General features: G+C 43.0%; 1 protein-coding gene across 1 annotated transcript; it reads left to right on the top strand.

The window, feature by feature from the left end:
* On the top strand, positions 1 to 27,801 carry LOC139181999 (uncharacterized). The gene is made up of 14 exons (XM_070785473.1): positions 1 to 128; positions 2,476 to 2,601; positions 5,137 to 5,207; positions 5,669 to 5,693; positions 7,326 to 7,396; positions 7,852 to 7,876; positions 9,749 to 9,819; positions 14,838 to 14,862; positions 17,260 to 17,327; positions 17,788 to 17,812; positions 21,378 to 21,425; positions 23,386 to 23,468; positions 23,887 to 23,997; positions 25,640 to 27,801. Exons 2-13 carry the CDS (start codon positions 2,541 to 2,543, stop codon positions 23,974 to 23,976), a joined length of 663 nt encoding a protein of 220 aa, XP_070641574.1. The 5' UTR covers positions 1 to 128; positions 2,476 to 2,540; the 3' UTR covers positions 23,977 to 23,997; positions 25,640 to 27,801.

Genomic DNA, 27,801 nt, shown 5'->3' with positions numbered 1-27,801 from the left:
AATTCTGAAGGTTCTGTGATGTGTGGTCACCATGGTAATGTGGTGATACACATTCCACATTCAGTGTGTTTGCGAGCTGAGAGCTGTATGGTGGCAAAGAGAAATGGGTAACCTGAATTGTTTGGGAGGTAGGTTCCCACTGCTCCTCTGAACGTTGTTCCTTCAAATGGGCTGGTTAACCTTTACTGATGAATTTTCCTCATCTTTTTTTTAATTATTTTTCTTTTCCATCACTCTAATTTATATACAGAGTTATAACTGTGTTTTATAGTTTTGTATTATTCCTTAAATTATATTTTGATTCTACTGTCAGCTGGCTGCCTTAAATATCTTCCTAGATTTCCAATTTCCCAATGCCAGTTTTGTACACCAGAGAACAGATGGAAAGAACTAACAGAGGAGAACCATGATGTCTCCCCAACATCAGACATTATAGTAAAAGGGAATTACATCTCAACTCTTCTCAAATGTTGCTGCCCAAATTACAAACACTAGCAGTGTAAATCTAGAGACTTAAGAAGGAAAGAAACTGGGATTTACTGGTGGGATTCCCATGAGTGGATGTGGGCTGGATCATTGTTTGGCTGTTGCCAAGGAGTTTAGTGAGATGGCATAGTGTTGTTGGGTTAGTAGGAAGAACATTTGGTCACTGAGAGAAGGAGAGCTTGTCTGTTGATCCTCAAGGAGAATCTAGGGTTAGAATCTCCAGGCTGTGAGGATGGAGATGATTTTCAAAAAGAATATGGGGCTCTGTAGTCTTGACTACTGGGTCTAGATCATGATGAGAAGTTGATAGAGTCAGAATTTTAGTGGGGAAAGTTTGAACTCCTGCCCATTCTTAGCTATCACTTGGTCCAGGCTGGTCAAATAAGTGTTCAGATCAGTTGTGAGACTTTGAGCATCTCAGACTTAGTTAAGATTCCAAAGGCCAGCACAGATGGCCACCTCCCCAGTTAACTCACATTAAGTGCTCATCCAGACTTGGTCAAGTTAAAAGGAAGCTAATTCTTGGTAGAGCCATCATGTGCCCTTTGGTTTAGAAGGTTCTGAGCTCTGAGCCAACTTGTTGGCCAAACAGACCACTGGTCACTTAGCAAGGTGAACTGGGCTTTGGGAAGGCTACTCGTGAGATGATTGAGTGTGTGAAGAAGCTTTGGAGGATGGACAGAGTTGGAATCCTGTGGTCTTTCTGAGAAGCTTTGCTCAGAGGAAACTTGTATTTTGGATCAGGAACTGAAACATAGAGATGAGTGGTAGAAGGAGGATTTGAGCTCTTTTTAAGGCTGAGGCACCTTCTTCAGGGCATCAGCTCTCATCCCCAGAAAACTAGGGGCAGGATAATTTGAGTTGGAGGTAGGGTTGAGGTCCTGGGTAAGGGGTTTTAGCACAGGTCTCAGGGGTGCAGGCATCTGTGTCCTCAGGGAACCATGTACAATCCTGTCCCAGATCCACTATTTATCATTGTGTGACCCTTGGAAAATCACTTCATCTCTCTAAATTTCAACACTGTCTAATGTAACATATGGATTACAGCCCACACTTTAGCCACCCTTCCTCTTGAACAGGGCTGGGTGTCAGAAGAAGTGATAATAGATACTCTCCATGAGCTATAAAAACTTGTTTCTGTGAAAAAGCTGAAGAATAAGCTTCCATCCCCACTTATTGGAGCCATCAAAATGCCCTCTCTGCTTTCAACCACTACTGAAGGTCCATCTTATTCTTGCCATCATTCAAGGTTGAACACTTACAGAGGCATTATGAAGCACCAGTCCTTTACTTTTCTATTTATTTATTTGTCTATCTATCATTTATTTGGCTGCATCGGGTCCTAGTTGTGGCACAAGGGATCTTCATCACATTGTGCAGATCTTTCATTGCAGGGCACTGACTCTTCAGTTGTGGTGCTTGAGCTCAGTAGTTGCAACATGTGGGCTTAACTGCTCAGAGGCATGTGGGACCGGAGTTTGCCAACCAGAAATCAAACCCCATCCCCTGCATTGCGAGGCAGATTCTTACCCACTGGACTGCCCGGGAAGTCCCTCCTTTATTTTTCTAATATTTTACCTGTACTTAATCATTCTTGGCCTCATAGCTCTAAAAATAGGGCATGTTAACATTTCTCTCACTCAGGACAGGGAACTGAGGCAAAGAGGGATCCATATGTCTTTCCCAAGTACCTGCTTCTCCTAAATGTGATTTGAATCCAGTCCGTCAGTCATGGTCACCATGCTCTGCTGAGCTTCTAGGTCTCAGTTAAATAGAGATATTTGCACACACAGCCAGTCTGTTGGATGTTTTCAGTGCACATCAAACTGCAGATCTTCCTAAGTCCACTTTGAATTCAGGAAGCCTTGCTAGGCATCTGGTGAGGAAGGGGACCAGAGGATTGAATTATGGATCAATTATTATTAGCTCCCGGGTGGTCCTCTGCCGGCAAGATGTCGACAGCTCTCACCATTATAATGCATTTCACAGGAGGTCTCATCCAGAAGGCGAAAAGAAACATCCCTCGGATGTCATGAACATCAAGAACCAGCTGGATGAAGAGAGTTTGTTGTTGGCCACATAATAGGGTGCACCCTATAAGTGACTCGACTGAAGGTACTGTGGAAATTTTCTCATTAAGTTAATTCAAGAATGATTATTGTAGTATGTTCAGGGCTTCATATTTAAGAAAGCAAACAGAAATATTAAGCAATGTTCTTTTATTTCATGTGTTCATTGAAACTATATCAGTTGGTACTGCTTTAACTATGAAAGGAAAGATGCATTCTAAATTCAGCATTTGGTTCATGCTTAAAAGTGAAGATTGTCTCTAGCTATGGTTTGGACATTAGCTACTTTTTTAACACTAGGTGTGATGTGTTCCCCCCTGAAGTCATGTTTCAAGATATCTTTAAATTATTGGACTTTATTTAAAGCAGGATTACATTGACATAAAAGTTGTATGGATTATACAGAAAATTACAATATCATATCATTTCAGTTTCAGTTATCAAATTCTACTCACAGACAACATATGTGTGGTACATTTTTTTACAATTAGTGACAAAATATATTTTTAGTAATTCAAAGTCTAACATATTAGTTCACCTAACATTCACACTTTGTATTGTTATATTCAGTGATATTTTAAATATGCACATTTAAATTATAGTACCATACAGAAATCTGCACACTAATGTTCACAGTGTATTATTAGTATTTAAATACTAGAAACAACCCAAAGACCATCATGTGATAAATGGATAAATGAATTGTGATATGTACTCAGAATGGAATAATATCCTGCCATAAAAATGAATTAAAGATTGAAATATGCTACAAAATGGGTGGACAATTTAACACAAAAATTTATTATAGTTAGTAAAATAAGGCAGGCACAGAAAGATAAATATTGTATGATTCCAATGGTTTAAGGTACACAGAATAGGCTAACTCATGGAAGCTGGAAATAGAAATTACCAAAGCAAGGAGGCAACGGAGAAGGTGGATTATGACTTAATGAGTACAGAGGTTATATTGGATCTGATGAAAAAGATGTAGATGGTGTTGATAGGTACACTAAATTGTGAATGCAGAAAAATCAAGATTGCCGGGAGAAATATCAGTAACCTCAGATATGCAGATGAGACCACCCTTATGGCAGAAACTGAAGAAGAACTAAAGAGCCTCTTGAGGAAAGTGAAAGAGGAGAGTTAAAAAGTTGGCTTAAGGCTCAACATTCAGAAAGCTAAGATCATGGCATCTGGTCCCAGTACTTCATGGCAAATAGATGGGGAAACAGTGGCTGACTTTATTTTTCTGGGCTCCAAAATCACTGCAGATGGTGATTGCAGTCATGAAATTAAAAGACGCTTACTCCTTGGAAGGAGTTATGACCAACCTAGACAGCATATCAAAAAAGCAGAGACATTACTTTGTCAACAAAGGTCCGTCTAGACAAGGCTATGCTTTTTCCGGTAGTAATGTATGGATGTGATAGTTGGACTATAAAGAAAGCTGGGCACCAAAGAATTGATGCTTTTGAACTGCACTGTTGGAGAAGACTCTTGAGAGTCCCTTGGACTGCAAGGAGATCCAACCATTCCAACCTAAAAGAGATCAGTCCTGGGTGTTCATTGGAAGGATTGATGTTGATGCAGAGACTCCAATACTTTGGCCACCTGATGTGAAGAGCTGAGTCATTTGAAAAGACCCTGATGCTGGGAAAGATTGAGGGCAGGAGGAGATGTGGATGACAGAAGATGAGACGGTTGGATGGCATCACCGACTCAATGGACATGGGTTTGGGTGGACTCTGGGATTTGGTGATGGACAGGGAGGCCTGGTGTGCTGCGATTCATGGGGTCACAAATAGTCAGACACGACTGAGCAACTGAACTGAACTGATGGAACTTTTTAACTCTTAAAAATTATGAAAAGAATAAATACAATGTATTTTTGATGACAATGCTCAGTCGCTAAGTTACGTCTGTGAACCCACGGACAGAAGCACACCAGGCTTCCCTGTCGTTCACTATCTTCCTGAGTTTGCTCAAATTCATGTCCATTGAGTTGATAATGCTATCCAGACATCTCATCCTCTGTGGCCCCTTCTTTTCCTCCTGCCCTCAGTCTTTCCCAGCATCAGGGGCTTTTGGAGTGGGCCTGTTCTTTACATCAGGCAGCCAAAGTATTGAAGTTTCAGCATCAGTCCTTCCAATGAATATTCCTGATTGATTTTCTTTATGATTAACTGGTTTGATCTCCTTGCTGTCCAAGGAACTCACAAGAGTCTCTTCAGCACCACTATTCTAAAGCATTAATTCTTTGGCACTCAGCCGTCTTAATGGTCCAAGTCTCACAACTCTATATGACTACTGAAGCATAGTGTGATTTTTAGTGCTTCCCTCTGTCAGACCGAGTTTCAAGGTGATCAGGTTCCCCTTAGCCAGAAAGCTTAAGGCTCTCTGACTCATTTCTGAAACGTTCATCTCCTTTGCCTTCCTCCACCCAAGAGAAAGGTTGTCCAGCAGATTTCAGCCAACACTTATTAATCACCCACATCCACACACTCCCCTGATGTGTCCACATTAACAAGGTCTTCTCGATCAGCATCACAGATGTCCTGACAATTCCTCTATGTCCTCCTAGAGCTCCCTGAGGACGATCTTGAGGGGCTATCCGTTTCAAGGTTGGAGGAGGAGGCTCCGCCCAACTCCATAGTAAGTGCCTTCTATTCATCTGAGATAAAAGTGTTGCTTCATGACTTTATTTTCTAGCTGAATTCAGATAAAGGTTCAAAATACGCAAGACAGTTCATATAAAGAGTTTTTGATTTGATGGATGAATTTCTCCCAGGAGATAACTTATTCAAAAGGATGGTTTTCAAAAATGACAACACAAATTAAAAACTGGAATCGGGAGCAGTTTCCTCAGCAGAAACTGTTCCTTCCTGAAATGAAAGTTTTAACTACTGGTGAAAATGAGCTGGAGACCTCTTTCAGGAGGAGCTCCAACCTCCTCTATTATTATGTTGGGGTGTCCTCTATTATTCTTTTGGGGCTACAGACTGAACAGCACATTCCCATTTGGTTTTCTGACAAGAAAAAGAGAATAAAAGACCTGAATACACAGTACTGAAGACACTGACATCCTCACACTGTTTTTTTCTTTCTAATTGCAGGCACGTGAACAAGCCAGTGAACATGGTAATTATTCAGGGATAATCCTTCTGATGAAAATAATCTAGTTGATGAAGGCGGCAATCTCTTGCCAGCTCTGTTTGGACAGTCGCCCTGATGCTGGATTCCTAAAAGGGGTGAAGGGAGGGGGTACAGATAAGAGACTGATCTCCCAGGAAAGAAAATGTCTGTGCTCTATGGTACCTGGACACAACTATATCATTTAGATGCGTGGGTTAGTGTCCCATGTGTGAGCCCATGCAGTGTGATTCTAAAGCTGTCTGTGTGTGTTTCCTCAGGAGATGTTTCCCTCTTATACAGCACAAGTCAACTGTGAACTTTCTAAACACTTCTTATCACACTGTGCACTGGCTATAGATTACCTAATTCTTTCCTCAACTCAGTTATTCCTCAAGTTTGGTTAATATTCATTTTGCTGGACTGGAGACAGTGCTGAGAAAAAATGGATCAAGCTATTGACCTCCTAAGTGGAAAAGGATAAACTGAGAACGTCGGGGTGGTCCCAGTGTGTCTGCCCTGGGCCCCTGACCTGCACTTAATCACTCAACCATGGGATCCTCAGTCATGGAGCAAGGGGGTCCCTGCATCTACGTTTATGCCTGGAGGTACTAGAGCTCCAGAGGTTCAGATTGTGCCCATCATTGTAAGATGGGCTCAGTGGTCATGGAACCCAGGGCAAATGTAGGTGGATTATCGCCAACATTGGCACAGTCATTATTGTGAAAGGCACCTTGGGATTCATATCCTCCTGGTCAATTCAAAGATCTGGAAGTTGTGTTCTCTTGTTTAAACAGTACAAGCCATATCTGTTGGTGCTAGTGTCCTTGTTTAACCAAGAACAAAAGCAGATTGTCATCAGGGAGATATTTCTTTGTACTGGGTGACATTACCATAAGCCTTACATTGGTTAAACCCTGTAGCACACTTTGAAGGGAAGGTGTCAAATAGATCTCACAGTGGAACTTGACACTCTGCTTGGTGACCTTGACTCTTGTTGTAAACCTCCTGCACACCAGGGTCCAAGAAGGTCAACGTTTACCCCATGCTTTCTCTCCATGATGAACTGTCCCACGAAATGTATGGCTTCAATGAGTGTGAACAGACACTGACTCAGTGGACGTGCAAATATTCTTTGGACAGTGAAGACTAGGAAGAAACATCACATGATAGATTATAGCTATTTGGCAAGGTAGGGGTTGAATTCAGTCCTCTAACAGAGATTGCTTTTAATTAAGAACAAAATCTCACAGAAAACTTAGTAAGAGCATCAGCTGAAACTGAATCCTAGGGAGGCAGTGATCTAGGAAGAAATCCTTCAGGATAGGGCTGGTTTTGCAGAAGACATAAACAGGCAGGAGTTTCATAAGTCTCTGTCAGTGAAAGGTGGCTTGCATTTCAGTGTTTCTTTTTTCCCGAACTGTTATCACTAGGTAAAATACAGAAGTTTTGTTTCATTCTTTCCTGCTCCTCTGATTTGCTCTTATATATACAAAAAAGAGGATGATTCAGCAGCAACTCAGTGCATAGTTACTAATGCCTTATGCATACATTCCACCCCATGCCCCTCCAATGAAAAAGACTCCTGAGAGCTTAGTGAGCACCTTACCTGTGTCCCTGTGCTGTTCTGTGTCCCTCTAGTTCCTCAAGAGGACATGGTGGTGGAACTGCCCCAGGACTGGGCTGAAGACGAGCCTCTGAGCACTGTGGATGTAAGTGCACCTCTCTTAACTGGGGCAAGGCTGCGGCTTCACTGCTTTATTTTCCTTTTAGTCGAACACAGGTATAGTAATCTGACAATTTACGTTACCACTGAGGCATGCGAATCCTTGGCTGGGAAAGTAGAGAGGATAAATCTATTATTAACACAGTCCTGATTCAAAAGGACATTTAAATAAGACAGCATCATTTACTACTGTAGGTACTTTGCTCAGCAGAAAGTGTTCTTTCTTGAAAAACAATTTGTAAACGTTGGTCAAATTAAAACTGAGAGATCTTATGTGAAACAGACCAGTCTTCCCTACAGAAGACTGGTCTGTTTTATTTTGGAGCCACTGAAATGAAGAGTGCTAGTTACCTGAGGACAAAAAAACAGATAACAGAAAACTTAGTGCAGAAAATTCAAGATGCTGAGACACTCACTCTGTTTTCTTCTCTGCAATCACAGGAATCTGGGGAAGCCTGTGAACACGGTAAATATTCAGGGATCATCATTCTGCTGAGGGACAATCCAACTGATAAAGGTGGGGTTCTCTGACTGGCTCTGGTTGGAGAGTGGCCCTGATGCTAGATTCCTACTTAGGGTGTGAGCTGTAGGTGCAGAGAAGAGACTGATCTCCCAGGAAAGAACAGTGTCTTTGTTCTATGGTACCTGGAAGCAACTACATCATTTAGATGTTGTGGGTTTGTGTGAATCAGGGTTGGGGGCCCTTGTGTGAGTCCAGGTGGTGTGATTCTGAAGTTCTGTGTCTGTGTGTGTTGCCTCTGGAGATGTTTCCCTGGTACACAGCACTAGTCAACTGTGAACTTTCTAAACACTTCTCACTACCACTGCACACTGGCCATACATTACCTGATTCTTTCCTCAACTCAGTCTTTCCTCAAAAGTGAAAGTGAAAGTGAAAGTCATTCAGTTTGCATTCAAATCTTTGCGGCCCCATGCACTAGAGTCCAGAGAATTCTCCAGGCCAGAATCCTGGAGTGGGTAGTCTTTCCCTTCTCCAGGAGATCTTCCAATCCGAGAGATGAAACACAGGTCTCCAGCATTGCAGGCAGATTCTTCAACAACTGAGCTATCAGGTAATCCATTCCCCAAAATAGCTTAATACTAATTTTCCTCAGGTGAAGATGGCAATTGGACAAATGGCCCAAAATCTTAACCTCCTAGTGGAAAAGCCAAACTGAGTACCTAGGGTTGATCCAAATTTGGCTCTTCTGAATGAGTAAGCTGCTCCTACCAGTCAGCCACGTGATCCTCAGTCATGTGTAAAGGGGGTCCTGGCATCTATATCCATCCCTGGAGGTACTAGCAGGCCCAGGGGTTCAGATCGTGCCCATCATTATAATTATAAGGTGGGCACAGTGGTCAAAGAACCCAGGGTAACCATAGGTGGATTATCGCCAACTTTGGCACAGTCATCATTGGGAAGAGAATCTCGGGACTCACATCCTCTTGGTAAAGTCACAGATTCTGAGTGTTGGGTGGCCTTTTGTAGAGTGTAAGCCATATGTGTTGGTGTTCCTGTCTTTGTTTACACAAGGACAAAAGCATATTATCATCAGAGGTGTATTTCATTGTACTGGGTAACATTACCATAACCTCACATTGATTAAACCCTGTAGTACACACTCGAGGGAAATGGTCAAATAAAGCTCACAGTGGAACATGATAGTCTAGTGACCATGACTCTTGTCGTAAATCTCATACACAGCTGGGTCAGAGACAGTCAGGTTCACTCCATGCTTCCTCTCCATAATGAACTGTCCCACTAAAAGTGTGACTTCTGTGAGTGTGAACCGCCACTGACTCAGTGGACTTGCAAACGTTGTTTGGAAAATCAAGCCTGGAAAACAACATCGCATGATTAATAATAGCTATTTGGAAAGGTAGTATTGAATTTAGTCCTCTAACAAGAGTTTGCTTTTAATTGAGAATAAAGTCTCACAGACTTGGTAAGTACAATAGCTGAAACAGTGGATCCTGAGGATGCAGTGATCTAGGAAGTAATCCAGAAGATAGGTGTAATTTCCCAGAAGCTCTAACAGCCAGGAGGGACATGCGTCTCTGTCATTGAAAGCTGGCATGCATTGTAATGTTTCGCTTTTCCCATTACTTTGGTTATCACCAGTTAAATGCAGGCACTCTCTTTCATTGCCTTCCTGCTTGTCTCCTTTGTTGTACTTCATCCAGCAAAGAGGAGGGTTCAAGAGCAGCTCAGTCCCCAGTTACTAACCTCTCTGATGTACACATTGCACCCCATGTCCCATCAAACAAACAAACAAGAAACCTGAGATCTTTGGAAGCAGCCTCTCCTCTGTCCTGATGGCCTTCTGTTTCCCTCTAGCTCCCCAGGAGCACCTCGTGGTGGAACTGCCCCAGGCCGAGGCTGAGGAATCGCCTCTCCGACCCCTGGAGGTAAGCTCAACGGTCTGTGTCTCACATAGATGCTTGTTCACTTCTTTATGTTTCATTCAGTGAAATACAGTTACAGTAATCTGACAATGTATATTAGCACTTATGTATGCAATTCCTTGCTGGTGAAATATTGACGTTAATTCTGTTATCAACAGAGACTTGATTCAAAAGGACACTAAAAAATACCGTCAATTACTACTGTAGGTACTTTCCTCAGTAGAATTTTTTTCCTCCTGGAAACTGAAAGATCTTAAGTGAAAGAGGGTCAACAAGGGTCCTCTCTGTTTTCTTTTGGAACGATTGATTTTTTTAAGAGTTTAGTTACCTGAGGAAAACAAATAATCATATAATATAAAAGTTACTGCAGAGAACACGTGGTGCTGGCAACCCTCTCACTGTTCTCTTCTCTCTAATCACAGGCAGCCGGAGCAGCCAACGAACATGGTAAATATTTAGCGACCATCCCTCTGCTGAGGAACAATTTAGCTGATGAATCTGGGGCTCTCTTGCCAGCTAGCTTTGCAGAGTCACCCTGATGCTGGATTCCTACGGGGGGTGAGGACCGGGGGTCCAGAGAAGAGACTGATGTCCTAGAATAGAACAATGTCACTGTTCTATGGTACTTGGAAACAGCTATGTCATTTAGATACTGTGGGTTTCTGTGAATCAGGTTTGGGGGCCCATGTGTGGGCCCATGTGTTGTGATTTTGAAGCTCTATGTATGTGTGTTTCCTCAGGTGATGTTTCCCTCTTACACAGCGCAAGTCAACTGTGAACTGTCTCAACACTTCTCATCACCACTGGACATTGTTCACATATTACCTGACTCTGCCCTCAACTAAGCCATTCCTCAAGTTTGGTTAATATTCATTGTCCTCAAATGGAGATGGTGCTGAGAAAAACAGCCCAAGCTCTTGACCTCCAAAGTGGACAAGCCAAAATGGGAACCTATGGGTGGTCACAGTGTGTTTGCTCTGGACCCCTGACCTGCACTTATCACTCAACCATCGGATCCTCAGTCATAGAGCAAGGGGGTCCCTGCATCTACGTTTATGCCTGGAGGTACTAGAGCTCCAGAGGTCCAGATTGTGCCCATCATTGTAAGATGGCCTCAGTGGTCATGGAACCCAGGGCAAACATAGGTGGATTATTGACAACATTGGCACAGTCATTATTGTGAAAGGCACCTTGGGTTTCCTATCTTTAATTCAATTCAATTCAAAGATCTGAAAGTTGTGTTCCCTTATTTCGACCGTACAAACCATATCTGTTGGTGCTAGTGTCATTGCTTAACCAAGAACAAAAGCAGATTGTCATCAGGGAGATATTTCTTTGTACTGGGTGACATTACCCTAAGCCTTACATTGGTTAAACCCTGTAGCACACTTTGAAGGGAAGGTGTCAAATAGATCTCACAGTAGAACTTGACACTCTGCTTGGTGACCTTGACTCTTGTTGTAAACCTCCTGCACATCAGGGTCCAAGAAGGTCAACGTTTACCCCATGCTTTCTCTCCATGATGAACTGTCCCACGAAATGCATGGCTTCAATGAGTGTGAACAGACACTGACTCAGTGGATGTGCAAATATTGTTTGGACAGTGAAGACTAGGAAGAAACATGACATGATAGTTTATAGCTATTTGGCAAGGTAGGGGTTGAATTCAGTCCTCTAACAGAGATTGCTTTTAATTAAGAACAAAATCTCACAGAAAACTTAGTAAGTGCATCAGCTGAAACTGAATCCTGGGGAGGCAGTGATCTAGGACGAAATCCTTCTGGATAGGGGTGGTTTTGCAGAAGATATAAACAGGCAGGAGTTTCATGAGTCTCTGTCAGTGAAAGGTGGCATGCAGTTCAGTGTTTCTTTTTTCCCGAACTGTTAGGTTATCACTGGTTAAAATACAGAAGTTTTGTTTCTTTATTTCCAGCTCCTCTGATTTGCTCTTATTTATACAAAAAAGAGGATGATTCAGCAGCAACTCAGTGCATAGTTACTAATGCCTTATGCATACATTCCACCCCATGCCCCTCCAATGAAAAAAGGCTCCTGAGAGGTTAGTGAGCACCTTACCTGTGTCCCTGTGCTGTTCTGTGTCCCTCCAGTTCCTCAAGAGGACATGGTGGTGGAGCTGCCCCAGGACTGGGCTGAAGACGAGCCTCTGAGCACTGTGGACGTAAGTGCACCTCTCTTATCTGGGGCAAGGCTGCAGCTTCACTGCTTTATTTTCCTTTTAGTCGAACACAGGTATAGTAATCTGACAATTTATGTTACCACTGAGGCATGCGAATCCTTGGCTGGGAATATAGAGAGGATAAATCTATTATTAACACAGTCCTGATTCAAAAGGACATTTAAATAGGACAGCATCATTTATTACTGTAGGTACTTTGCTCAGCAGAAAGTGTTCTTTTTGAAAAACAATTTGTAAACGTTGGTCAAATTAAAACTGAGAGATCTTATGTGAAACAGACCAGTCTTCCCAACAGAAGACTGTCTGTTTTATTTTGGAGCCACTGAAATGAAGAGTGCTAGTTACCTGAGGACAAAAAAAACAGATAACAGAAGACTTAGTGCAGAAAATTCAAGATGCTGAGACACTCACTCTGTTTTCTTCTCTGCAATCACAGGAATCTGGGGAAGCCTGTGAACATGGTAAATATTCAGGGATCATCATTCTGCTGAGGGACAATCCAACTGATAAAGGTGGGGTTCTCTGACTGGCTCTGGTTGGAGAGTGGCCCTGATGCTAGATTCCTACTTAGGGTGTGAGCTGTAGGTGCAGAGAAGAGACTGATCTCCCAGGAAAGAACAGTGTCTGTGTTCTATGGTACCTGGAAGCAACTACATCATTTAGATGTTGTGGGTTTGTGTGAATCAGGGTTGGGGGCCCTTGTGTGAGTCCAGGTGGTGTGATTCTGAAGTTCTGTGTCTGTGTGTGTTGCCTCTGGAGATGTTTCCCTGGTACACAGCACTAGTCAACTGTGAACTTTCTAAACACTTCTCACTACCACTGCACACTGGCCATACATTACCTGATGCTTTCCTCAACTCAGTCTTTCCTCAAAAGTGAAAGTGAAAGTCATTCAGTTTGTATTCAAATCTTGGCGGCCCCATGCACTAGAGTCCATGGAATTCTCCAGGCCAGAATCCTGGAGTGGGTACTCTTTCCCTTCTCCAGGAGATCTTCCAAAGCGAGGGATCAAACACAGGTCTCCAGCATTGCAGGCAGATTCTTTAACAACTGAGCTATCAGGGAATCCATTTCCCCAAATAGCTTAATACTAATTTTCCTCAGGTGAAGATGGCAATTGGACAAATGGCCCACAATCTTAACCTCCTAGTGGAAAAGCCAAACTGAGTACCTAGGATTGATCCAAATTTGGCTCTTCTGAATGAGTAAGCTGCTCCTACCAGTCAGCCACGTGATCCTCAGTCATGTGGAAAGGGGTTCCTGGCATCTATATCCATCTCTGGAGGTACTAGCAGGCCCAGGGGTTCAGATCATGCCCATCATTATAATTATAAGGTGGGCACAGTGGTCAAAGAACCCAGGGTAACCATAGGTGGATTATCGCCAACTTTGGCACAGTCATCATTGGGAAGAGAATCTCGGGACTCACATCCTCTTGGTAAAGTCACAGATTCTGAGTGTTGGGTGGCCTTTTGTAGAGTGTAAGCCATATGTGTTGGTGTTCCTGTCTTTGTTTACACAAGGACAAAAGCATATTATCATCAGAGGTGTATTTCATTGTACTGGGTAACATTACCATAACCTCACATTGATTAAACCCTGTAGTACACACTCGAGGGAAATGGTCAAATAAAGCTCACAGTGGAACATGATAGTCTAGTGACCATGACTCTTGTCGTAAATCTCATACACAGCTGGGTCAGAGACAGTCAGGTTCACTCCATGCTTCCTCTCCATAATGAACTGTCCCACTACAAGTGTGACTTCTGTGAGTGTGAACCGCCACTGACTCAGTGGACTTGCAAATGTTGTTTGGAAAATCAAGCCTGGAAAACAACATTGCATGATTAATAATAGCTATTTGGAAAGGTAGTATTGAATTTAGTCCTCTAACAAGAGTTTGCTTTTAATTGAGAATAAAGTCTCACAGACTTGGTAAGTACAATAGCTGAAACAGTGGATCCTGAGGATGCAGTGATCTAGGAAGTAATCCAGAAGATAGGTGTGATTTCCCAGAAGCTCTAACAGCCAGGAGGGACATGCGTCTCTGTCATTGAAAGCTGGCATGCATTGTAATGTTTCACTTTTCCCACTACTTTGGTTATCACCAGTTAAATGCAGGCACTCTCTTTCATTGCCTTCCTGCTTGTCTCCTTTGTTGTACTTCATCCAGCAAAGAGGAGGGTTCAAGAGCAGCTCAGTCCCCAGTTACTAACCTCTCTGATGTACACATTGCACCCCATGTCCCATCAAACAAACAAACAAGAAACCTGAGATCTTTGGAAGCAGCCTCTCCTCTGTCCTGATGGCCTTCTGTTTCCCTCTAGCTCCCCAGGAGCACCTCGTGGTGGAACTGCCCCAGGCTGGGGCTGAGGAATCACCTCTCCAACCCCTGGAGGTAAGCTCAACTGTTTGTGTCTCACATAGATGCTTCTTCACTTCTTTATGTTTCATTCAGCGAAATACAGTTACAGTAATCTGACAATGTATATTAGCACTTATGTATGCAATTCCTTGCTGGTGAAATATTCACGTTAATTCTGTTATCAACAGAGACCTGATTCAAAAGCACACTAAAAAACACTGTCAATTACTACTGTAGGTACTTTCCTCAGTAGAATTTTTTCCTCCTGGAAACTGAAAGATCCTAAGTGAAAGAGCCCAGGCTTTTCAACAAGGGTCCTCTCTGTTTCCTTTTGGAACTATTGATTTTTTTAAGAGTTTAGTTACCTGAGGAAAACGAAAACTCAGATAACATAAAAGTTACTGCAAAGAACACATGGTGCTGGCAACCCTCACACTGTTCTCTTCTCTCTAATCACAGGCAGCCGGAGCAGCCAATGAACATGGTAAATATTCAGCGACCGTCCCTCTGCTGAGGAACAATTTAACTGATGATTCTGGGGCTCTCTTGCCAGCTAGCTTTCCAGAGTCACCCTGATGCTGGATTCCTATTGGGGGTAAAGACTGGGGGTCCAGAGAAGAGACTGATCTCCCAGAAAAGAACAATGTCAGTGTTCTATGGTACTTGGAAACAGCTACATCGTTTAGATACTGTGGCTTTGTGTGAATCAGGTTTGTGGGCCCATGTGTGGGCCCATGTGTTGTGATTCTGAAGCTCTATGTATGTGTGTTTCCTCAGGCTATGTGTCCCTCTTACACAGCGCAAGTCAACCATAAACTGTCTCAACACTTCTCATCACCACTGGACATTGTCTATATATTACCTGACTCTTCCCTCAACTCAGCCATTCCGCAAGTTTGGTTAATATTCATTGTCCTCAAATGGAGATGGTGCTGAGAAAAGCAGTCCAAGCTCTTGACCTCCTAAGTGGACAAGCCAAACTGGGAACCTATGGGTGGTCCCAGTGTGTCTGCTCTGGACGCCTGACCTGCACTTATTGCTCAGCCATGGTCCTCACTCATGGAGAAAGGGGTCCCTGCATCTACGTCCATGCCTGGAGGTACTAGAGCTCCAGAGTTCCAGACTCATTTTAAGGTGGGGTCAGTTGTCCTGAAACCCAGGGCAACCAAAGGTGGATTAACAGCCAACTTTGGCACAGTCATCAGGGTAAAAGGCACCATGTGGTCGTATCTTCCTGGTCAGCTCTCAGATCTTGAGAGTTGTGTGGCCTTGTGTAGACAATGTTGGTCATATGTGTTGATCCTAGTGTCATTGCTTATACAAGAACAAGAGCAGATCCTATCAGGGAAACATTTCATTGTACTGGGTGACATTACCATAAACTTACATTGATTAGACCCTGTAGCACACAGTCAATGGAAGGTGTCAAATAGATCTCACAGAGGAACTTGGTAGTTAGTCTAACGACCATTCCTTTTGTTGTAATCTCCTGAACATTGTTGTAATCCTGGGTTAGACAAAGTCAGCGTTCAGCCTATGTTTCCTCTCTACAATGAACTGTCCCACTAAATGTATGACTTCTGTGAATGAACTGCCACTGACTCAGTGGACATGCAAACATTGTTTGGAAAATGAAGACTGGGAAAGAATATCACATGGTTGATAGTAGCTATTTGGAAAGGTAGGATTGAATTCAGTCCTCTAACAGAGTTTGCTTTTTATCAGGAACAAAGTCTGAGAGAAAACATTCTAAATTCAGTAGCTACAAATGTGGATCCTGGGGAGGTGATGATCTGAGAAAAAATCCAGAAGACAGGGACCACTTAACAGATGCTCTAAACAGGCAGGAGGTTCATGGGTCTCTGTCACTGAAAGCTGGCATGCATTTTAGTGTTACTTTTTTCCCCATCATTTACGTTATCCCTAGTCAAAACACAGAAACTATTTCATTTCTTTCCTTCTCCTCTCCTTTGCTCTCCTTCATTCAGCAAAAAGGATGATTCAACAGCAGCTCGGTCCATAGCTACTAACCTCCCTCATGCATACACTTGACCCTATGTCCCCTTCAAATAAAAGGAGAAAAAAAAAGAAGAAAGAAACACTGAGTGATTGATAAGCATCCTCACCCATGTCCTGACTGCAACTCTGTGTCCCTCTAGCTCCCCAAGAAGACCTGGTGGAGAAACTGTGCTTTCTATAATCAACTTTCCCACTATACATATTGCCCTTGTGAATGTGGACAGGAACTGACTCAGTGGACATGCACACTATAAAAAACAAATATTGATAGAAAAATATGATATCATTCATAGTGGCTCTTATTAAATGGCAGGAATTCAGTATTGCCAAATACTGCATATTTGATTTCATTTAAGAAAATTGGTTAGTGAATTAAGAGAATAGCATACTTTGCCCAATATTGAATTCAGTTCCCTAACAGAGATCACTTTTAATCAAGTACAAAGTCTCATACAAAACATGATGATTAGAATATCGGCAACTATAGATCCTGGAGAAGAGTGATCTGGGAAAAATCAAGGGACAGTGGTAATTTAGCAGGACCTCACAATAAGCAGGAGGAGTCATGGGTCTCTTTCATTGAACAATACACACATTTTAGAGCTTTCCTTTTTTTAGATTGAATATTTCATGTTGATTAGGTTCCTCTAGCTAGAAAGCCAAAGTACTATTTTCATTTCCTTCTTCCTCTCCTTGACTTTCCTTCCTCCTCCAAAGAGGATGGATGAACACAAGTTCACCTCATGCTTAATAACCTCCCACATCTGGACACACCACCCCGTGTCCACACAAAGAGAAAACCCCCTGCATGATTCCTGAACAGCTTCACCAGTGTTCTAACAGCTACTCTGTGTCCCTCTAGACTTCACTGAGGACCTGCCAGTCAACCCACCATGTGACAACACAGAAGAGACTCAGTGTTTCTCCAAGGCAAGCTGTTTTTTTTTTTTTTGGTATGAGATAGAAATATTGTTTCATTTCTCTTTCAGTAGAATTAAGTTGTGACTCTGATGGTTTTTGTTTCATATAGAGACAGTTCCCTTTGTTGGAATAATGTAGACGAGAGTCTTATTACCAGCTCATCATTCCTCAGTCCACAAGATACTAAAATTGTTAGCATCCATTACACTGTGTAGAGTACAGATTTCTCTCTCCTGCAGCAACATTTCTTCTAGGAAAAGAATTGTGCAATTTCCAGCCTAAATGACTTGGAGTTCCATCCTCCAGGCACAGGTCATGCCTTTCATCCTGAGTATGTGTGTGCTGATCTTGCTGGGTTCCCTGGACTCCACACTGCTCCTCATCAGGTTTTCTACTGTCACCAAATGAACCAAAGACTGTGCATCTATATGATCTTACCCTCATAGCATCTTCTCTTCTGTACTTGCAGGTGGCCCTTTCAGGATGTGAAAGTGGTATGTATTCTAGAATCGTTCCCTTTGGGAGAAAAAACTTTGTAGATGAGAAAGTTGGGGCTTTCTCGCTGGTTTTAGTGTAGAGGCCAAACTGATTCCAAATTCCTGCTGGGAATGAATATAGGGGCCCTGGTGATAGAAAGTAATTTACAAGAGATCAATGTGGATGATTACTGTAGTTCCAGGAAGAAGCTGTATTATGGTTAATAGTGTAGGTTTCTGTCCATGGGACTGGATGTGTTTTTATGTATAATGAATAGTGTGATTCTTTGTGTGTTTGAATTCTTGGGTTGTGTTTTCCAAAATATCTGTCACCCTAAACATCACTGTTAGTGGTGTCAGCCCCAAAATATTTCCCATCACAATGTACCATGAATGTTTATGTGTATAAAAATAAAACAAAGTATATACATTCACTGTATCCATTGATTTTATACCAAGAGAACATCCTTTTCCCAGGAAGACAAATCCCATCACTACTGAGGAAGATGTTTACAAGATTCTTCTTAATTTTTATTAAAATTTTTATTGGCTGTTCTTGGCCTTCGTTGCTGCCCAGGCTTCTTTCTACTTATGGAGAACAAGGGCAACTCTCTAGTTGTGGTGCGTAGGCCTCTCACTTTAGTGGCTTGTTTGTTGCAGAGCATGGCTTCCAGGGCTCTTGGGCTTCCATAGTTTGGCACGTGGCCTCAGTAGTTGTGGTACATGGTTTAGTTGCTCCACAGCATGTGGAATCTTTCCAGACCAGGGGTTGAACTCCTATCTCCTGCATTGTCAGGTAGATTCTTAACCACTGAGCCACCATAGAAGTCCTATAAGATTCTTAATGAGCAAAACTGTTTCAGAATCCCCTTTACTGGGTCAACCACACCTTCATTTAATAGTATATCTCATCACTTAGTAGGTCTTGTAGGATTTTGATTGCTCATGATTCACCACTCTGCCACTTCCCTCATTCAAACTCTTTCTGTTGGAGCCTCAGAATGAATCTCTCCCCCTCATCCAAGGCCCCCAGTACTGGGGAGGCACCTTCCTTCTGCAGGCAGCCCCTGCAGAAGGGCAGAAGGGCTGCCAAAACAACACCCAGTTTCAGAGGAATCTGAGAAAGGAAGAGGCTCCAGGCATAAATGGAGGAAGTTCATTCCAGCTTTGCCTCTTACCCTTTGAAGTGTCCAGCCTGTCCTGTTAACTCAATGCACCATGTTGTTTAGCACGTCTCTAGAATTTTCCATACTGCCACTAAAATCCTGTAACCATTGAACAGACACTCCCTGTGTCAACCTCTTCCCAGGTCTTGGATCCACCCTTTTATTCTCTGCTTCCCTGAACTTTGCTTTCGATACGGCAGGTAAATGGAATTGTTCAATATTTGTCCTCCTGCCACTAGCTTATTTCATCCTTACCAGTAGCTTCCCACTTTGCTTCAAATGACAGGATTGCCTTCATTTTTAACGACTCAATCACATTCCAGTGTATGTATGCACCACATTTTCTTTCTTGATTTATCTGCCCTTGGACACTGAGCAGTTTTTCTATCTTGATTGTTGTGTACGATGCAACAATGGGTATGAGATTATAGGTATCTCCTGAAACATTCTAGTTTTATCTCCTTTGGAAATAAACTCAAATAAATGATTGCTGGATCTTATGATAATCTTAATAGTTTTTTGAGGGACTTCCAAACTGTTCTATAATGGCTATGCCGTTTATCATTCCTACCAACAGGCACGGAAGTTCCACTTCTCTACATATTTGCCAACATCTGTTATTTTCTTCATATAATACACCTCCTGAAAGGTGATACCTCCTTTTGACTTGGTTTCCATTTCCACTAAGTACCCCACTTACTACTTAGTGATGCTAAGCATATTTCCTATGTATATTGATCACTTCTATGTCTTCTATGAAGAAATGTCTATGGAAGCTTTTGAACATGTTTTAAAGTCAGTTATTTGCCTGATATTATTGTGAAGTTGTGTTTTAGCAGTTGCTTTTATATTCGGGATATTGGCTCTTTATTCAGATACAAAGTTTGCAGATACTTCTTTGATTCTATAGGTTGCCTGTCTATTGATTTTTGAGGAGACGATCCTTTCACTTGATAATTTTAGAACCTTAGCAAATATCATTTGGCCACAGGGGTCAGTGTATTCAAGATTCCCTCCTTACGATTCATTGGTCTCTCTGCCTATTTAGCTGCAGGTAGAACACAGTTTTGACTGCTGTGGCATTCTTGCCGGTTTTGAATTCAGGAAGCCTGAAGGCCCCATTGTTGTTCTTTGCTCTCAAGACTGTTTTTGTTCTTTGGGTTTCTTCTGGGTTCCGTAGTTTGGGAGATTTTTTTTTTCCATTTCATTAAAATGACATGGGATTTTGTAAGTGGTTTCAATATATATGTACATCACTTTTAGGAGTATAGGAAGGTCAACAACACTAAAATATTCCAGTCTATGAATATGGTACGGTATTCCGATTACTTGTCTCTTCTTTTAACAGTGTTCTATGGTTTCCAGTGCACAAAACTTTCACTTCCTAATAAGCCCTTTCCACTGCCTTGCTTGGGTCCTCTAGAATCAGGGATGGGAAAGATGGGCTCATGAAGAGAGTGAATATTCCTCCCTTCCCTCCATACCTACTTTCTGGTTACTTGTAGTACACGAATGCTGGGCCATGCCCTTTGCCTCTACCCACAAATGAGCTCCCTCCTGAGAATTTTCTTTGAATCTGAGTGTTCACCTTACTAGGGCTTCACTGGTAGCTCAATTGTTGAAGAATCTGCCTGAAACGCAGTAGATCCTGTTTCGATTCCTGAGTCAGGGCTATCTGCTAGAGAAGGGATAGTCTACCCACTCCAGTATTCTCGAGCTTCACTTGTGGCTCAGCTGGTAAAGAATCCGCCTGAAATGTAGGAGACCTGAGTTCAATTCCTGGGCTGGGAAGATGCCCTGGAGAAGGGAATGGCTACCCACTCCAGCACTATTGGGATGTTCACAAGCACTCTCCCAGTGCCTGGACTGGGTTCAAGAGCCCCAGATATACCTACATATGAATGATCTTATCAGGCCATCATATCATCTGGAATAAATGAAAAATAGAACAGGCAATTAGTTGCCTTTTCCTTGTCTGTGGAGCCCTTAGAGCTGAACTTTCCAGTGTAGCAGCCATTAGCTAGAGCTGCCTATATATAATTAACATATTTCCACAATACTTAACTTGTTATATTGAAACAATCACAAAAAGCACACATGGCTTGGTCACACTACCCATATTTCAAAAGTGTCCATAAGCATTGGCATTTCAGCTTTATAACCTTGAATGTAAGAGCTGTATTGGGCCTGTAGAAGTGTAAGGTTAAAAGGTAATTGTCTCAGCCTCTTTCTCATGTGAATATGTTCAAATGTGATCACCGTCTTCTTGAAGGGCTCTGACTCCACAAAGCACAGGGGAGGTTTGTGAGCCTGGAGGGAAGACCGGGGAGATGCTGTGTGAGCCAAGTGGAGGAGGAGAAATGGGTAGCTCAACTTGTATAATAACTGTATTATTGCTCATGGTTATCTTTCTACAGAGTGTTTTCTGGAAAACGCTAGCAGCAGTGATGTGGAAGAGAATGCAGGTAGGGAACAACTCTCGGGCGAGATTTAGAGGGAGAGGGTTCCTGGACCAGTTGAGTTAGACCTGCTTCTTCAGAGATGAATATAAACTGAGGAAGAAGAAGGAAATATGTCTAGAGTTGTAGTTTGTTCTTTTCGTATTTTAACAATATAATAGAGCTATGTGTCCATGTAGTTTATTCTGTTGTGCTTATAGTCATTTCTTCTTGCTTTTCGATTTAAAATATCATTTCTCACAAGACTTGTTCCTTGCCCTTTCACCTGCCAAATATGAAAGCTTGGCTTCTGGTTATTACCTGCATTGTAGTATACATGAAGGACTTTGGCTTCATGTTTAAATTCTCCTATGATGGCCATATCCTAGTGGCACAAAAGTCTCATAGTCACTTGACACTGGAGACCAAGTTCTGGCAGTGAGTGTCAGGTGGTGGGTGAGACATGAACTCTCTCCGTGTGCATTTTCAGGACGTGTGGTTTGCCCTCATGTTTGTCCTCACTGTTTATTCCTCATGTAAAGGGTGCTCTCAGGGTTGAATGAGTTAGAGCACACGTGCTCTTGCGTCCCTGCCTGGGCTGAGTCTGCTGGAGTTCATCTCAGAACCACACCTCCCCAAGGATGCTGTGCTGAAGGTGCTTCCACGTGAGAGCAGCCCATGTGTTCCTAGAGACCAGCATGGCTGCAGATTCTAGAGACTGTGAAGGGGCTGCTGGCTTTCTTTACACATGTTCTAGGAGCCCTACTGACCTGGTCTTCTGGGACTGACCAAACCTAGGTCAGAGACTCAGAGCAGCAGGACTCAGGGTGATTGGTCATCTTAGAACCCAATACTCCCTCCAGACAGAAGCTCTCGGTGGTTTTGATCACAATCTTTGCATACTCCTCAACTCATTTATTTACCTTTCATTTTTTTCACTTGTTTTACATTTGAGTTGTGGTATTTTCTTATATACTTTGAGTATGATCTCCCTTTCTGATATATTGTTTGTAATTTTCTGTAGGTTATCTTTTCATCCTACTGACTGTTGAAGAGACTATGCTTTCACTCTTTTCTTGCCTTAGAAACTTGGTGAATTTCATTTGACCCTATATCCATGAGTTTACTTGGGGCTCTTTATTCTTGTCTTTAGGGCTATGCATGCGTTCCTATGTCACTATCATACAGCTTTGATCCCTATATCTTTGTACTGTATTTTGAAATCAGGAGGTGAGAAAATTTGAAATTAGTTCTCCAGAATATTGTGTCTGTTTGGAGTCCTTAGAGGTTCCATATATATTTTTGGATTTCTTTTTTCCATTTCTGGCTAAATGAAATTGAAAGTGTTTGCCTCTATCCTCTCTTAGGGTCTGGGAAACTTAAGGTGTTGCTGAGAGCATTAAGTATCTCCCAGGCCACTGAGGTCACATCAGGCAACAGGATAGTCTCTGTTATGTGAACTTTTTGTCCTCCCCTCCCCTAGAACTCAGAAGATTCTCATGTCCATGTCAGGCCATTCCTGAGAGTGATGGATTGTTTAATTAAATAATGGACTCATTAGAGACTGTGGCCATACACACATGGTCCTTCTTCTAATGTTTCCATGTTGGAGAACTCTAGGGTTGGTGGAGACTCAAGGAGGAAGGAAAAGAACAGTGACTAGAGGAGATAAATGATGAAGGAAGTAGAGGGGAAACAGCGGGAGAAGGAGGCAAGCAAGGTCGTGGGCAGAGATGCATGAAGACAGTGACCACCTGGAGGAGGAACGCGTGGAAATGGTGTCATTCCTCATCACTCGTAGACAAGCTGAGGGTGGCAACAGGATGTTGGATGTCAAAGACCCACTTTTTCATTGCAGAAGTGAAACACTGAGGCCCTGGGAGGTCCCTGGAGAAAAGGGCACCAGGGGTCCCAAGGCCAGGTTGTGAGGAGCACAGGGTCCCCTGGTCACATCCTGACTCTAAATCTCCCCTTTGGTTTCCCACAGCCACTCCAGATGAGTGCTGCCCTCAGACACCAAGAAACTGCATGGTGCATATTGAGGATTTGGAGGAGAACAAGACTATAGAGGTCATTTATTTCTTCTTTCGTATCTTTTAAAAATGTTCTCTCTTTTTCTGATCAATAGACTCTTCTTTGCAACCCTTCCCTTTCTCCTCTTTCCCTCTTTTTCTGATTAGCCTTCTGCAGGACCTGGTCTCTATAGGCACTTGGGGACCTAGGAGCTTATATAAAATCTATGAATCTATCTTCAGTCCTATTCCCCCATTTTCTGAGCATTTCCCTACTCCTGACCTCATGTCTGCACTCTTGAACCTGGTTTTGTCACCACGAGTGGCCTGAGCAGGAGTTGAGGCTGGAGTCAGCAGGTCTGGACCCACACAGCTGAAGGGCCCCCATGAAGTCTGCACTGCCCTGAGCTACCCCATATGGTTGCTTTCCTACCCTGGGAGGGATTGGACCTGCTTGACTGATCTCTTCCTTCCAGATACCAAAAAGATCTCTGGTCATCTTTTTGAAGACTGCTTCAGGAGAAGTCAGCAGTGATGATGAGGAAGACCTGGAAGAGCAAGAGTGAACGTGGGACCTGGGGTGAAAGGTGAGGCAGACGAGGGCCTGTGTCTCTGTCATGACCCCATTCGCTTGTTGGTGCTTCAGAATCACCAGCAGAAACCATGGGGTCTGCTTCTGAGGGTCACCACAAATGTAGAGACAAGAGGGTGGTAACACTCTGTGCAGACGAGTGGAGGATGCCCTGAGCATGTCTCCCCAGGGCACAGGTCCCGTCCACAGACGCCCCCGAGGTTGCTGGACTGGCTCTTCTGGCAGCTCTTACATTTGCAGGGAGGCTGGGGGCACTATGGGGCCACCATGTGCAGGTGTCCAGGAGCTGCTGTTCCAGAGTTCTCTCTTTAAAGATCCCCCTGTGGGGGTTTCCTCATCTCCCTCGGCAGGATCCAGCTCTGCCCTCCCAACCCCGCTAAAGGCAGCAGGGGGAATCCCTAGTCCATCACCAGCTGCAGAGAGAGGTTGGGGCGGCCCTGCCCTCCCCAGTCCTGGGCTCTGGGAACAGAGTGAAGGAGACACAGGTGCCCAGAAGTCGTGCAGGCAGGGTGTCACCTGGCAGCTCTGCATCCCTGTGGGTGCTCCCTGGTCCTGATGGTCCCAGCCAGCCTGGGGGTGCCCGAGTCTGGGGTCTCTCAGGATCTGGAACCCTGGGGTCCTAGGTCACCTCAGGGCAGCATCTCTCAACCTGAATTTGGAGGTTCAGTAGATTCTTTTGTGTATGTGTCCATCTGAAGACACACCAGAAAGCAATTTAGTCCTTTGTGCACTTGGGATGGTGGTGCTAGTGGTAAAGAACCCTCCTGCCAATGCAGGAGACACAAGAAAAGGGTTTGATCCCTGGGTATGGAAGATCCACTGGAGAAGTACATGGCAACCCACTCCACTGTTCTTGCGTGAAGAATCCCAGTGACTGAGGAACCTGGTGGGCTATCATCCATAGGGTTGCTCAGACTCAGACATGACTCAAGCGACTGAGCAGCCCACTTGGGATGAGTGGCAGAATTCAAGTTACTCATGTTCCTTTTATTTTGTTCCCAAGTCTGTCATTAATAACATATCTTGTTTTATTATAGTTTGAAAAGGAATGTTTTCTCTCAAATTTCAATGTTGCAATATGCTAAACAGTTAAAATGTACTTTTTATAATATAAAAACAGTTTAAAAGCAGAAACCTCAGAAGAGTTTGGTTGGGGCTTATAAATGATTATTCAGGAAAACAGAGATTCCAGGTGATTGTCCATTTCCAATGCTCAGGTCTCAGGAGCAGTTTTACTGTCTAGGATGGGTGGGCAGGTTCTCCTACCCTCTGTGTCATCTGACCTCCTGCTCCTTCCAGGGCCTAGAGGGAAGGGGAGACCCAAGCTTTCAATCCTGAATCCCAAGTCCCCTGTTCCTTTGCCTGAGTCTCACTGTCCAGGGGACCCATCAGTTGAGGTTTGCCAGCCAGATGCCCAGGTGTACTTGCTCCTGTGGAACATTTCTAGACACTCCTTACTAACAGACAACACCCTCAGCAAAGAGCAGCAAACAGACCCAGTGCCCTGCAGATCTGAGCCCCAAAGCCAAGTCTAGATGCTGGGACGTCTTCTGGGTCCTGCTCACCCTCCCCAGGGAGCCTTCCTCTGTCTGACTCTGCACATCCCAGGGACTCCATCACCTGTGTTGTCGTTGCAGGCTCTCATCTGAATCCCTGAAGACCTGGACCTGGACCCCATCCTGGACCCCAGAGGTGGTGGAGCCCACACAGCATCAGGAGCCTCATCTGGATCAGATCAGGGGAGGCCTCATTGCCTCTCTCCTGAGAGTCCTCATTTAGTACAGCTTCATTTGTTTTGCTGCGTTGATGTAGTATTAGTTTTATCTACAGTTTTATCTTTATGTTCTGTATATATCTGTATGTTCCATATATATAAGTAAGTTTTTCATTAAATGTTTTTATCTATTTACTTTCAAAAGAACTTTTTGTAAAAACACATATGTATAAAGTAACCCCCTCAACAGAGGTAGAACTTAAGAAATTGTCATAAGCCAGTCACCTTAGTGTCTACAACTGGGATCATTTCCCCCTTCACACAACTCAGTCTTTGTTGTTTAAGAAACTGCAAATTTATTTCTAACATCTATCCTTCTGTCATTGTCTTTTAGAATTCTGTTTTCTCATATCTGCTCATTCCAGTAGTCATAGGAGATCAATATTACCCTTTCAAGACTTGCATGTCAGGATTTTTCAGAACTCAGTCTGCTTTCAGGGTAAAAAGTTCATGATCCATCATTGATCTCCGTTTGTAGCTTAAGCGTGTTTCTCTCTTTTCTTCTGACACAGAGGATTTCTCTCCAAAAAGGCTCTTTACATTTTAGTTGTCATTCCTTATATTTCTCCTGCTCTTTTATTCCAGCTGCCCAAAGGACTGTTCTCATTGACTGTGTTCTCATGGTGTACATTTGTCTCCCAAACTCATTTATTTTATAAGGTAAGTTTGTAAGTCTTAATCTCTCTCACCGAGCTCTCTCATCACCACATCCCTCTCCTCTCTGTAAACAACTTCTTTGTTCTCTGTTTCAATGACTACATTACTGTTTGGTTATTTTGGTTCACTGGTTTTGATTTTCAGTTTCCACATTCAAGTGACATCATACTGTATTTGTCACTCTGTCTGACTTATTTTCCTTAGCATAAAACCCTCTAGGTCCATCCATTTTCTCACAAATGACAAGATTTCATTCTTCTTTTTGGCTGAGTAATAATCCAGGCATAACACAGCTTATTCATTCATCTCTTGATACACACTTTGAAAAAATACCCATAAATGGAATTGCTCAATCATATGGTATTTATGTTTTTAGTTTTTGGGAAAACTCCATACTTAGAGTATATACCTTAAGATATCCCCCAATAATTCACCCTAATATCTAAAGTGGGTATTTTCTAAATAACTGAATTATTTAGACTGACAATTCAGTTCAGTTCACTTCAGTTCAGTCACTCAGTCGTGTCCAGTTCTTTGGGACCCCATGGACTGCAGCACACCAGGCCTCCCTGTCCATCACCACTCCAGGAGTTTACTCAAACTCATGTCCATTGAGTGGGTGATGCCTTCCAACCAACTCATTCTCTGTCATCCCCTTGTCCTCCTGCCTTCAGTCTTGCCCAGCATCAGGGTCTTTTCAGTGAGTCAGTTCTTCCCATCAGGTGGCCAAAATATTGGAGTTTCAGCTTCAGCATCAGTCCTTCCAATGAATATTCAGGGCTGATTTCCTTTAGGATGGACTGGTTCGATCTCCATTCAGTCCAAGGGACCCTCAAGAGTCTTCTCCAACACCACAGTTCAAAAGCATCACTCCTCGGTGCTCAACATTCTTTATGGTCCAAATCTCACATCCATTTATAACTACTGGAAAAAGCATAGCTTTGACTAGAAAGACTTTTGTTGGCAAAGTAATGTCTCTACTTTTTAATATGCTGTCTAGTTTGGTCATAACTTTTCTTCCAAGGAGTAAGTGTCTTAAATTCATGGCTACAGTCACCATCTGCAGTGATTTTTGGAGCCCCCTCAAAAATAAAGTCTGCCACTCTTTCCATTGTTTTCCCATCTGGCATGAAGTGATTGAACCAGATGCCATGATCTTTGTTTTCTGAATGTTGAGCTTTAAACCGTTTTTTTCACTCTCTTCTTTCACTTTCATCAAGAGGCTCTTTAGTTATTCTTTGCTTTCTGCCATAAGGGTGGTGTCATCTGCATATCTGAGGTTATTGATATTTCTCTCAGCAATCTTGATTCCAGCTTGTGCTTCAGCCAGCCCAGTGCTTCTCATGATGTACTTTGCATATAAGTTAA

This window comes from Bos indicus, unplaced genomic scaffold (assembly GCF_029378745.1).
Source record: "Bos indicus isolate NIAB-ARS_2022 breed Sahiwal x Tharparkar unplaced genomic scaffold, NIAB-ARS_B.indTharparkar_mat_pri_1.0 scaffold_57, whole genome shotgun sequence".
Lineage (NCBI taxonomy): Eukaryota > Metazoa > Chordata > Mammalia > Artiodactyla > Bovidae > Bos > Bos indicus.
Note: the sequence above shows the minus strand (reverse complement) of the source record. Positions and strands in the feature narration are given on the sequence as shown.